Source organism: Wyeomyia smithii, chromosome 2 (assembly GCF_029784165.1).
Source record: "Wyeomyia smithii strain HCP4-BCI-WySm-NY-G18 chromosome 2, ASM2978416v1, whole genome shotgun sequence".
NCBI lineage: Eukaryota > Metazoa > Arthropoda > Insecta > Diptera > Culicidae > Wyeomyia > Wyeomyia smithii.
The window spans coordinates 24,830,588-24,844,773 of record NC_073695.1 but is presented as its reverse complement, the minus strand read 5'-3'; the positions used below and the strand labels follow the sequence as shown (position 1 = coordinate 24,844,773).

Below are 14,186 nucleotides of genomic sequence, written 5' to 3'. Positions count from 1 at the left end.
ATAACTCATTCTTTATGTCAGCCTTTCTATGCGATGAGGGTGATTTTCGTCCCACGCTTGGTCTCTGCTGTGTATGTGTCGGTCAGTGGGCCAACCAACCTGTTAGAAACTGATGAATTACGAGAATTTTCACGTTGGTGTTAATAATCCATTTAATTTAATTCGCCAATTTTTACCCCCTTTCCAGACGCTGGCCTGACGGAGGAAGAAGTGGTACTGCAAAATGCCGCATCGGAGTCACCCGAAGCCGAGAAGGAGGTTGTCCGTGCCGCCGTTGTGGTTCGTTTGCGAGACGGCATGGGCTCTCTGGGACGTATCCTTAAGGCGGTCGAAACGTTCCATGGTACCGTCGCCCATCTGGAGTCGCGTCAGTCCCGTAGCGAGGGTGTCATGTTCGATGTGCTCATCAAGGTGGACATGGCCCGCGTTAATCTGCTACAGTTGATCCGTTCGCTGCGACAGACTTCTTCGTTTGGCAGTGTTTCGCTGCTGGCCGAGAACAATGTCAGTGTGAAAGCTCCCTGGTTCCCGAAGCACGCTTCCGAGCTGGACAACTGCAACCACCTGATGACCAAATACGAACCGGATCTGGACATGAACCATCCCGGTTTCGCTGATCAGGTGTACCGCGCTCGCCGGAAGGAAATCGCCGAAATTGCATTCAGCTACAAATAGTAAGTTGCTCGAACTGAATCATGTCCTACTCAACTAATCGAATTATTTAAATCCAACAGCGGAGACCCCATCCCACACATCGAGTACACCGAAACCGAGAACAAGACCTGGTCGGCGGTGTTCACCCGAGTCAAGGAGCTAATGCAGAAGCACGCCTGCAGCGAGTACATTGCCGTCTTCAGGAAGCTCGAGGACGAAAAGATCTTCGTCCAGGAGCGCATCCCACAGCTGCAGGAGATGAGCGATTTCCTGCGCAAGAGCACCGGATTCACGCTTCGCCCGGCCGCCGGTCTGCTGACCGCTCGGGACTTCCTGGCGTCGCTGTCGTTCCGCATCTTCCAGAGCACGCAGTACGTGCGCCACATCAACTCGCCATACCACACACCGGAACCGTAAGTTCATCTTGAAGTTTTTTTTTCTATCAGTCCCCGATCCCCGAGAGCGAAAGAGAAAACATGGAGAGGGGGAAGGGCATTTACGTCATTTGAGCGCTAAGCGCCTCGTAAGAACCTCTTCTGATGGCTTGTAAAAGTGTCACACTTCTTCCAGCCAAGTTGATATGTGACGGAAGAAAGCAGCGTATGAAACGTGTTATGATTGCCTGAGTGTTTCCATTCATAACATCGGTTAGACTGGTTAAAGCACTCACTACACCCCGTCAACCAAGGTCGTGTCCCGTGCCGGTGCGGGTGAATTTTAACTTACTGGAGGTGGTGGGCTGTTTTGGCCCGATTCAGTAATGAAATCAATCTGTCTTTTTCCCTTTTTTGTTTTTGATGGGGAGATTAATCCTCAATCCGATTTTCAGTAGTACCGTCTGCCGGGGTGAGATTGAGCCACGGGGTTGAGATTGAGCCAAAACGGGAAATGTTTGTATGTTAAATTACTTGAGACTTCTAGAACCAAATACCTCAAATTTAATACTTTATGAAACGTGACATATTTATTCCCAACTCCAAATAAAATAGAGAAAATATCAGTGAACTGTTTTGCTTAAATAATGTTTCAAAGTACAGGATGAAAAACATGCGCAAATAACGTTATCCAAAAATGTCCGGTTTTATATTTGTTTAAATGTTTGTTTGGCGAGCATTCGATTGTTACATTCATTATCAAAGACAAAAACCGTCGGTAATGCCGCTGGTGTTAATTTAAGCAAGCGTGCACACCCATTAGCAAAGACAAAAACCGTTTTACGAGAATAAGTTAGTAGGCAATAAGCTCACATGGTGGCGCATGAGTGTAACGTTTCGAATAGAGACGAAGATTTTCCAGGATTTTTCTTCGAAGAGACACGTCCGTTTGTCTGTGCTTTGGCTGTCAACTAATTTTCAACCCTGCTAAGAAATTTTTCGGAGTTAAATTCCATCTTGAACATCGGTTTGATAATTAAATGAACTAAAATGGAAGATAAAAACTGCTTTCAAGAATCGAAATGCCTTCTGGCGTTATTGAACAACAAATGTAGTCTTTTTCCTCACCTGTATATACCTCATTGCAATAATATAGCGCAGACAGACCTGAAAATATGTTCAATGGTAAGAAATGGTGCTTTTTCAGTGGTAGTAAAATCGAAATTTCTCTGAGTATTTTGCTCACTAACCAAGAAAACAGCTTTCAAATGCCTTTTGTACATTTTTCTAACTTTCTAATACCGTAAAACGGGGTAACATTGATCATTTTTTTCTCTTTTTCGTGAGTATTTAAATATTTTACAACTGGAATTACAGGTTTCATATTTTTAAAACCAGTACCAGCATCCTTAGAACTTGAGAAGTTAGTTTTCAAAGCCCTTCGGAAATCCTGAACATTAAAAAAAAATATTTTTCGTCGTTGTTCCAATTTTCCTTATTTGGGGTAACTTTGATCAGTTTCAATTTTGAATAGTTTTGAAACCTTTTTGAACTAAAAATGTTAGATAATGCTCTGATAACATGTTTAGAGACGCCTCCCGTTCTCCTTGACTGCTTTTACTGCGGAGGATAGTCCTGTCCTTGCATTTAGCCGCGGTATGTACTGCGTGGCATTTTTATGTCATATGTAATTTTACCTTTCGATGATGAAAAACGTAAACGTTGGTCGCGATAGTTGCTAGAAGTATTTTGTAAGTCAACAATCGTACAATTTTTGTGTTCAGAAAACGTATGTTGATCTTATATGCAAGGCCTTTTCAACAACGGAAGTATCAATAGGCCAGCTCTAGCCTCTTACGTTCTATGCTCTAGCCAAGACAACATCCTGGCGTAGGGCAGGATATTGTCTTGGCTAGAGCATAAAACTGGACTTTCTTAACAAATTAAACTAATCAACATTGAATGTAGTAAATTTGACTAAAATTTGTTCTGGTTGATTGAGAAAATTTAATAACGAATTCGGAAACCATGTCAATGAATACGAAATGTTCAATATTCGACTAGTATAAAGTGCTTTTTCTGGCACTTACTGAGAGTAAGAAATATAATGATCGAATTAATTTTAAAGTTTGGTCATCAAAACAATAAAAAAATTCAACCAATACAATATTGTTCAGACCTTGAATAACACAAGACTAAGATGTTGTGAGAAGGGTAAAACTGATCAATGTTACCCCGCTGATCAATGATACCCCGTTTTACGGTACTTACTTTCACTTAACGCAATTTATTTATATTAAAAAACATGTTATCCTAGAGTGCCTGTAAATATATATAGAGTGGCGACACTGTCTGATTTGGAAAAAAATATGGGTCAGTGTCATTCCAATTGAGCAATCAACCTATTGAACTCATGAGAGGAAAAGAGAAAGGATGTTCAGTGTTACCAGCGTTACTCTGTATGATACGCCGCCACTCTAGTTATATATAGGCACTCTAGTTTTTTCTATATAACATCATTGCGTCATACTAAAGACAGACGTACCACGAAATTTATTTTCGTGGATCAAAATAACGGTTAATTCAAGTGAGTTTCATTTATGTGGAATATTCCCGTCGCAGCGGTGGTTTGCTTTTTCCTTTTGAACTCAGTTCTCGCCAAACATGTGAAAAGGGCCCTTGTGTCATATGTAAACAAGCCAAATTTTCTCGTTCTTTTATTAATACAAGCGAAATCTGCCCTAACCAACAAAATTTATTGATAAAAGAAATTACTCTCAATCAAACAATCTCATTTGTACGGAAAGATTAAGCTTGTATTCATTGAAAAACGTGAAATTGTGGCTTGTTTACATATGGCGCATGGGTCCTTTTCACATGTTTAGCGAGAGTTGACAGTTCTTGCGCGCCGTGCTGCCAAAACAGCAGAAAGGCTGAAATTTATCTTTTGCGGAATATGTCCAGTAGGGTGGTTCAAGGTTGCAAAAAGTCAGTTATTTTATACAAATCGTTATACAATTTTCATACAAATGTAAAATACAATACGCCAAGTGAAGTCACTAGTAATAGACTTCCGATGAGTTTAGGATTTTGAGGACTCGGATGGAATCAATAACATTTTGTGCTGGCTCTTTGCTACAACCGATTAAAATGACTATTCGACTGACAGCTGGCGCTGCAGTATAAATGACGATGATGATTTGTAGGCAGCATTTTACCTATCAAGATTCTATTTGTCGTGAGTTATCACTAACTAACGTAGCGGGAAACCTTCAATATTCAGATTTTTTTTACCGAACGGTAGATTTAAACTAAGAAAATGCAATTCCAACTCGCTATGTACCCACCAACTCCTGTAAATACATAACCTCAAATTAGAAACGAAACCGGATCTCATATATTTGCAATTTCATATGCATTTTCTTAACAGTAATCAGTCTACTAGATGCTGCTGAAAGTTTTCTAACTAGCTGCATTGTTGTTGACGTCTAGAACATCCATTTCACGCAAATATCGCATGAAAACAGTCTCCTGCGTATATCAGCCTTGGCTAACGATCGAATCGATCATCATTTTCCCAGTTCTAATGTTCAAATCCAGAAGTCGCACGGTCGTTTTTAATTTTGCGTTAAATCGCCAATTAGCCTTGGCTAAAAATTGAATCTATCATCATTTTCCTAGTTCTAAGGTTCAAACCCAGAAGTCACATGGTTGTTTTTAGTTTTGCGTTAAAATACCAATACTATGACTTGACGTTCGACGCTAACAACAATACTTTCCCCAAAAATATTTTTTTGTAGAAATCGTTCCTATATTCATCTTCTCGCTCTTAATTGTACCATCTACCGTTAATATTTTTTTCAAGGCAAAGCCACAGCGAACAGACGTTCATCTTATTTTCAAAGAATGTGTAAAAACTTGGAACCGTCATTTTACCGTGACTGGTTACGCTCCCGCTACGTGGCGCTCGTGTTACTGACCAAACACTGATATCAATAAAATATCGATAAGGATACATTTATGCAGTGCAACTGAGGCACCACAATACAGATGTCGTTAGTGTTTTAACGTATTTTGATTCAAATGTGTACACCCGATTTTCAGGTTTTGTTTATATGACTACATCGAGAGGTGAAATCAACATTACTTTTGCTTTTAAATAATAAAATTGGACGATGAAATGAACAATATCATATCACAGACTAACAGACGTAACACTGAAAGTTGATCCATCTCCACAAAAAAAAACCATCATTTCAACTTGCCAATCAAATAACAGTTGTCACGCGACAAGGCCGGGTGGGGCACTGTCATTGTATCACACAGTTTTTGTGGTTCTAGTGTTATTCACGTAAACTACTCATCCGAACGATGAGTTTATTGGAATTTTTTTCAAAGATTTATGCTTGTTAGTCTGCAATGATATAAATACAATTATGATTGTTTTTTTTAAGCAAAACAATCGCAAGCATAATTATTTTATGTGAAATGTTGATGGAGATACTCCGATTTATCCACTGAATCATTCAATTCTAAGGATATAATAAAAAATCTTGAGTAATTTTTTAAAAGGGTGAGAGTCGGATATAAGGACGACTCTGCCTACGTCAGTTTGAAGTCTTCATGTATTTAATCAAAAGAAACAGAAAGAGATTTTTGTTGAGTTTTGTTATCATCTAGGGGTTAGACACCTTTATTTTAATAAAAATATTTCGCTAATATTACACGATATTGGTTGATATATTTTGATTTTTATCGTTTATCTGTCAATTGACATCTCTCCAACGATAATGTAACGTTAATGAGCTATGATATAGATAGAGGGGTGCCTAAAAATGCAACGATGAATACTTTGCAATACAGGTCGGACTCGATTATCCGGAGACTCGATTATTCGGAATTTCAGACTCGATTATTCGTAATTTTATTTTTTCGGTGTTCATTCTCAATTTTTACTCCGAAATTTTACCTTTACCATCCCTTCTGGCATATTTGTGGCCATTTATGTCACTTCCGGCATGTATGGGACATATTCAAATTAAGTAAAAATAATAATTTTTTTTATTAATGTCTAATTTATTTCTTTTGCTTCTCAAGATTTTATCCTTTTTACCTCAGAAAAAAATTTCTGGTTACGCCACTGCATCTTGGAAGTTTAATAAGAAAGAGGAAATATTTATTTTATGTTCGCTAATAGCAAATTTTAATATTTTTTCTGTGATTCGATTATCCAGAAAACTCGATTATCCGGAATGAAATTTTTTTTGATGTTCCGGATAATTGAGTCCGACCTGTATTGAATATTGGAAATATTTCACAACATATCAATAGTGTCTTGCCCCTAGGTTCTTATGCTTTTCAAAATCAACCTACGCTAATAGAAATGTATTCATTATTACATCGCAAATGTATTCATTATTACATTCATTACATTATTATGTATTCATTTTTAATGAAACAGGTCAAAATCTCCTTAATAACAAAATAATCGATTCATCGCTCCAAATTCGCTCCATATCGTTCCAAACTGTCAAAAAAGTGAGGTTAGGCTGATTCATGTAACGATTCTGACATAACACCTTTAGGTAAATGACACACCAGCTGACAGTACAGCGTTACGCTCAAACGTATGTAAAACGTTACACCACAAAAAATCAAAACAATGGTCGCAGTGGTCCAAATCTTACAAAAAAAGTGAAACGTTAGCTACCGTTATGTCTTATGAATCGAATGGGAAAAATACTTAATCTACACTAATACAGAATGGTTTATGAAACCGTGCGTGCCAATTTAAAATAACTGCAATATCGTCAGCCACAACAATAGTTGCCTGTGATATCAACGTTAAGAAATACTAGAGTGGACAGTATTTATTTTTAATGCTGCTCTATATCACTGTGAATTCAAATGTCAACTCCAGAAACAATACTCATGTTTTTTTTTCATGTTTTATCTTATCATAAAATTTTCTATGCATTTTTCATACCTATCAGAGAAACATTTCTTCTGATTCTGATCTGAATGCGTTTTTGTGAACAGTGCTTTGATGCTTTATTGAAATTCGATATCAAATCAAATTATTACTCATTCCTTTTAAAGGATGAAAAGATTCTATTTTTTTCCTTGTTTTGTAAAACTAAAATCAAGTAAAAATTTGTTCATAAAGTCACTGCTACAATTAACTGAGAAAATAGCAATCGCCTCGAAATACGCTAATTATGAGCATATTCCACAAAAACATTTCTTGCTCAGCCAAAGCTGTCTCTGTCTCTCTTCTTCCTTTCTTCGCATGATTTCCTGTCGCTTTCCGACTTTTCCTGTTGCGCGATTCACCACCGCCACCTCACTGGGTGAAACACAAGAACAAGTCGAAATAATAGAATAAAATGATTTCGACGGAAATCACCGCACTCACACTCTAGCTGTAGCTCGCAGATTGCCAGCACTCAGGCCAGAGGCAGCTTTTGATGTTGTGTTCCCTCAAAGTTCGTCTTTGCGAAAGCAACCGAACCGACGACGCCCTCCCCCTCGACGGAAAATGTTTTTCCCTTAAGGCGAAAGCTCTGCACCGGATCAGTTTCCTTCCGGTCGCCAACTGCATAGAAAAGGGGCGCGTGTGCAAAACCAGCAATTGATGATATTACCCTACGGCCAAGAAGCAACAAGTGTTTTGCTGCCTGGCTGTGGAAAGAGTGCGACGATAATTGCCATGCCTTTTTCCCCGGTCCAGGGTAGAACTATTGTGCACTACGCTACCCGGGGCCAAGGGAAAATTTAAAAGGAAACCGGTCGGTGGGACCCGTAATAGCAATGGATACAAACTCAATTAGCTTCGGTGGAGAGCGACTGGAAGTGGTGAAAACTTTCGCATGGGAAATATTACGAACACTTTTCACGGTGGCTTGTTGAAACAATAGTCTGGTAGGATGCGCAGGAATTGACGATGTAATTGATTTACACGGTACTGTGCTGCCTTTTGACTTTCGACATGCGTTTTTTTCTTTCGCTAACGTTACTTCAATTCATCGAAACAAAATGGAAAATCAATCTGGCTGATCTTTTGACTCTCAAGGGATGACCGACTGCGATGAAAGAAAAAAGAAATTCCCTCCGGTGATCTGATTTATAATTCTATTTCTTTTTTTCTCTCTTTCTCTAACTTTACAGCGATTGCATCCACGAGCTGCTGGGCCACATGCCTCTGTTGGCCGACCCGAGCTTCGCTCAATTCTCACAAGAAATCGGATTAGCCTCGCTGGGAGCATCGGATGAGGAAATCGAAAAGCTTTCCACGGTAAGTTGCACTTTATTTTTACATCCTATAATAAGAGGCGCCACATTTATTTCAACGACAATTCTACACAAAAAATGCTAAGGAAATAAACCCGACGTGACCGAAATTCAGGGTAACTGCATAACGACCATCAGGGTCGCATTCTAATCCAGTTAACAGCCCCCGGCAGGGGTTGAGTGATTCCTCTAGGTCCGTTGTGCAACGTGATCTGCCTCACGCGCGCTCGACGCGGATTCGTTGACCTCTCTTGGCTATGTGCAAATCACTTCGTGACCTCTTCGCTCCTACGCAGTGCAAGCGTCGATCGCCAGCAGCGGACACTTCAACCCTGGTCGGTAATGGAACCAGCCAGCAGTAATAACTTGAACGTAAGATCTCCAAGGTCATTACCGCGTTCTAGCTGTTGTATACTTAAGCAGCACTACATGGTTCACATGCTGCGCTCGGCCACTCAAAACCACCTCCCCCCTTTCAACGCCGGCTCGCGCATAGTCCGCTGCTGGAGCGGTTATGATTATTTAAACAATTTTGCGATCAAGCGCACCCACATTGGCTGACACGAAGATGCGCTGTTTTGCATTTAGAGCCTTTACTTAGTCGCGAGTACAAAATTATGCATAAAATTCACACGCCCGCCACCCGCGGTTTAGAATATGCTAAGAAGAGATTCGGGCCCTCCTCCTGAGCCTACCGAACGAGACACGTCAAGCGGTCGAGTCTGTGCCACTAGGTTAATCGCGCATTCAAGTCATGGGGTGGTGATTTATGGCGCTTCGGTACACCTCTAATAAATGAATTAAACAGGTGTGATGCGATCAAGTTGGCAGCCACATCGGCCGAGGCTGAGCCGGGAGGGTGGAGGGCTAAATCGGTTCCAATTCCGATCCGATATGCTGCGGTTCGGTGCGGTTTGTACCTCGGATCATTCTGAGAGGCACTTCGTAGATGTGTGGATGTGTGTGTTTGTTTGTACAACGACATTTGACGTTGCTATTGCTGCACAGCCTGATGGGACAATAGTGCAAATTCGAGCGATCGTAAAAATTGTTGTTGTGCTTTTAACGATTTTCCATCCGGCTTGTTATTATTATACGTTACGGTCAAGGCAGCCATCGGTGGGGACGCGGATGACGGTTTGATGAAACAGTTTCGATTGCGGTGCGAAAAAGATTTCCTCGAGTGCAGTTAGCTGTCGCGGGACAGGGTGTCGATTGTTGGTGAAGGCATGTTTAATTTTGCTATTAAAAACAGCAATTTATTTTTATAGATACACGAAAACTAAAAGCGCGATCAATGTTTTGGAAATCACTCCATTTTCCAACCAGGTCACCCTGTTCCTGTCAATAACTGAAAATAAATAGTGGCATTACAATAAGTTCAAGGCGCGCTTGGCTTAGCTAGTTTCTGCAGCTGGACGACGCCCACCTAATGCCGGTACCGATAGTAATCGATTGGCTTATTTCTATTCACCTTGCAACTCTCGATGATTTTGCTCAAGTTTACAAGGTGACACCTCTGAATGTGAACCACTGGATAGTTAATGGCATGTGCTGTGCAGCAGGCGGAAATCGGCTTAATTGAATAGTCAATCGATCGAAATTAATTAATTACAGTTTTCCCGCTGATCTTTCGTGCTCGAAAAAAATGATCAACACAAGAACTGATGCGTTCAAAATGCCGATCGTGAACAAGTAAATTTGTCACAGTAAAACATTTAGTGCCTGTTAAGAAAAGGTTAAGAAAAATTTTCTGGAGTTGTCTTGCTTTTGCAAAGAACGCTCTGTCTCTTTTCCAATGTTATGGTGCAACAAAGTCTCTTTGAACGAGACGAATGAAAAATCATCAAGTATTGTTATTACTAGAAAGCATCGCGTTACTTGTAAAAATATACAACTCGAAGGTTTATTGAGAATAGTTTCCCTCGTATAATTTCCCTCGGTTGAAATGCAACGTTGCAAAGAAAACACGTTACTTAGATGATGTACTCTCTAATTTTGAACCATTTCACAGTGGAACGAGAACTCAATTTTTTTTTATTTCGCCATAATGGCGGACGCTATAATGAAAAATTCATAATATGTTACCTACCCTTTTGACAACTCTGCTTACGTCAGTTTGACTTTTCATGTATTTCGCAAGGAAAACAATAAATCTAGCAACATTAGTGTTACTGAAACTCAGGGGTGTGACGTTTAATGAGTATCCCTTGCTGTGTCAGTGGAACCGCAACGTCAGTGGTACCACAGTGTCAAATTTGGTAACGCGTCTTTTATATCGGATTTGACGTTTATAGCATAGCCCTGCTAAAACTCCAGAAATCACGGAACTGACGTAAGCAGAGAGGTTTGCAAATTACGAACACGCATTATAGCACCAGCCATTATGGTGCGTAGAAAGCTGGATATTTTTTCAATAATTTTTCACAAGTTGTGACAGTTTACGGCTGAAACAGCCTTCATGTGTTAATAAACAATGCGGAATACAATTTCAAATGGCATTTGCTTGTTTTTGGAGATCTATGTCACAGCCAAAAAGCACGTGGTTTTTGCCTATTTTTCGCTACTCATACAGACAAGTGTCTTTTTCGTCCTCACCTATGTATACCTCATTGTTTTAAGATGACCTCCAATTTGACAACTGTCAGAGATTGCCATTTAGCTTTGCAATTGGGTTGTTCAACTCTTTGGAATTTCTGATTTTTATATATCAACTAGAAGAGTAAGTTTTTCTGAAGGTGATTAAAAAAAATAAAAACCGCTCTAAATCTCTTGAATGATAGTTGGTACATAAAACGTTCCGCGCTAGATCTCACAAATACAGGCTTGCTCGTGTAACCGTATAAAATCGTTTTTTTCGTTAATCAAGAAATCAGCTGATACTCGGAATATTTCAGCTCGGATGAATTGCAGGTCATTTGTGTAACCAACATTAACAAACTTTGTTTCGGTGGAAAAACAAATTAAATACAACTAAAAATCGGCTTACAACTGAAATAAAATCTCGGGACAATCAGAATTTTTTGTTCCACACCAGTGTGTTTTTTATTTGCAACCAGTGAAAAACATGTATTTGTAAAATTGACAACCAATACTAGCGCAGATATAAAGGCTTATGAAACAGCGTTGAGCAGTTTAAATTTTTATTTTCTAGAATTAAAAAAGACGAAGGAGAGCGATAATTTTTTTTAAATCACAGTTTGCTCAGACAATGTAGTTTTTATGATGTTTAATTTTTTTTAAATCGCTAGTACACTGCCGTGATACAACATTATGACGTACATTCATTTTATCAGCTTACAATCTCCCAGCTGGCCTCGAGGTACGATGCTGGCCTAACAAGCCAGTCGTCGTAAGTTCGAGTCCCGGCTCGGTAGAGACTGTTAGTGTCAGTAGGATCGTAGCGCTAGCCCCGCAATTGTCCTGTTCATTTTAACAAATGGCTGCGAAGTCTGTGTATAGTAAAACAGAAGGTCGAATTCCGATACGGAATGTAGCACCAAGGCTTTGCTTTGCTTCATTTCATCAATTTTTCAATACGGCCCAAAAACGAACGGGTTACTTGTCACTTTTGTATTGATGGTGCATACGTCATTTTGTTTTCCTGATTTTATGCAACGTACGAAAAGTAAGTTATAACAAAAAGAAAGATACCAAAAGATTGGTCTTCGAATAACGAACAAATTGGCATAAGAACCTCATATTTGAAAAAATGGCGCTTACGTCAGTCTGCGAGATTACGGCAGTACAGTTGATCAACCGATTTCGATAGAAGGTTAGAGAATAATTAGTATAGACCATTTTACGAGACTTTTCTGTATTCAACTCATGAATGAAATTTGATGAACACGGAACCGCTGACATAACGCACGTAAAAGCAACATCAACTTCAGCTCCGTAACATCTGTCAGTTCGTAAAATAGTCTATTAGGATCAACGAAATCTATAAGACAAGATACGACTAGAGTGTCTGTACACAGAGTGGCGACACTGTCAAAATTGAAACAAAAATTATCTGTCAGTGTTATTCCAATCGAGAAAACAACCTTTTAAATTCGTGCGTAGAAAAGAGAAAGGATGTTAAGTGTTACCAGTAGTATCAGCGTTACCTTGGATGACATGGTGCCACTCTGTATTCAGGCACTCCAGATCAATGAAATATATATATACAGGTGAGAAAGAAAAAGACATTGTGTTAGTAGCAACAAAGAGGCTCGATCAACGTTCAAGTGACGTTTGAAACGGTATGCCGCATTGTTTAATGGCGCTGGAATGCATGTTCAGCTTAAAGCTTTCAAAACTTGTAGAAAAATCTTGAAAAAATCTTTATTGTTTTTTCCAAAATGTTTTTGGAGTTCTGCGTCATCATTTTTAACAAAATTGAGCTCTTTAAACCTGAGATGCAAACCATTTCCATACCTTTATGTGTTCCATTGGTCATGTCCTACACAGTAAAAAACCTTTATATTGAATCGCCTATAAAGAATTGCCTCCATCGCTTATGATAAAAAAATCCACGATATTCCACGCAAATTTAAATGATAACTGTACTGTAATTCATTGCAAATTCTTGTCTCGAATTTTCGCTCTTTTTTGGCGATTACGTTCATTACCATCCTCCGATTCTTGGTCTCGAATGAAAAGTATATTTAATTTAAAAGTTTGAAACACTCAATGAGGTTCAACTTAATTTTTATCCAGATGCTCAAAACGTAGCATTGCAAATAAAACAGAGATTCGTTGGTTTTTTTTTCAACGCTTGGAACTAACACGTTTGTTAATAGGCAAAGATGACTAGAACAAGATACCTGACTTCCAGTTGTTAATAATAATACATTTTGCCCACGACAGCTTTATTAATGGTTAGTGCTGCCATCCAATGACTTAAATGTGCATAAAACTGTGATTGTTAGCAAAATCCATTTATCATACATAATCCACAAAAAGAAAATGAAAACTAGATGGTAGCACTTTATAAGGATATTGAAAATAAAATGGCAGGACCATACAAAGATATTGAAAATTCACCTCGCTGTCATCATCAAATTACCCGTATACATATTAGTTCGACTTCCATTCACGAGCAGTGACATTCGTGTCCGCTGCATACTGCAAGAGTCAGATATCTTGTACTAGTCTTCTTTGTAAATAGAGTAACACCTTGTAAACGAACTTTGCTGAACTGTCGAAAAAGTGAGGTTAGGCCGCTTCGTTTACATGTCTATACTCTGTTTTCTTTGCAATGCTACGTTTTGAGCAGCTTAACAAAAATTCAGTTGAAAATTTTTTGAATGTTCTAATGTTTTAAAATACTTTTTATGCGTAACCAGGAATCCATAAAACTGGTCGACGATTAATGAACGAAATATTTTTTTTGCGGTTTCATCGAGCCTCGAAGAAAAATCAGAAAAGGAACTGCCAAAAGTTTCTTTACAAAATCAATGCAGCATTGTTCGAGTGGAAACAAGACAAATGCAGGGCTGCGCACGTACACCGCCTTCATAAACTACTCAAACAATGATTTTTTCAGAAGATGGTACCATTAGAGTAGTTCATTTTGTACCAACTTTTTGTAAGATATCTCGACTACTTTGTGATAAGTTCGTATGTCTAAACGTAAACAAAACTAGTGAGAGATGATTTATGCTTGTGAAGTACAAGGAATATAACTCTCACTCGTTTCGTTTACGTTTAGACATACGACCTTATCACAAAGTAGTCGAAATTTCTTCCTGATTGTTACTTATGTCTTATGTATGTGGTAGGCCACTATTACGAAACTTATACTTGCATGACCAATTTTGGTACATTCCATCGCACGAAATCTTTTAAGCTTACTTTTTTGACAGATAGTGGTAACTTTGTTTA

The 14,186-nt window shown here is 38.9% G+C and overlaps 1 protein-coding gene across 4 annotated transcripts in view; it reads left to right on the top strand.

The window, feature by feature from the left end:
- LOC129721018 (tyrosine 3-monooxygenase-like) overlaps window positions 1-14,186 on the top strand; it is an 85,408-nt gene that overhangs the window by 67,947 nt on the left and 3,275 nt on the right. For all 4 annotated transcript variants that reach the window (XM_055673047.1, XM_055673049.1, XM_055673048.1 and 1 more), the window contains 3 exons: window positions 188-674; window positions 735-1,067; window positions 8,196-8,322. In XM_055673047.1, the coding sequence (XP_055529022.1) occupies window positions 188-674; window positions 735-1,067; window positions 8,196-8,322 (947 nt within the window). The remainder of the gene's footprint in view (window positions 1-187; window positions 675-734; window positions 1,068-8,195; window positions 8,323-14,186) is intronic.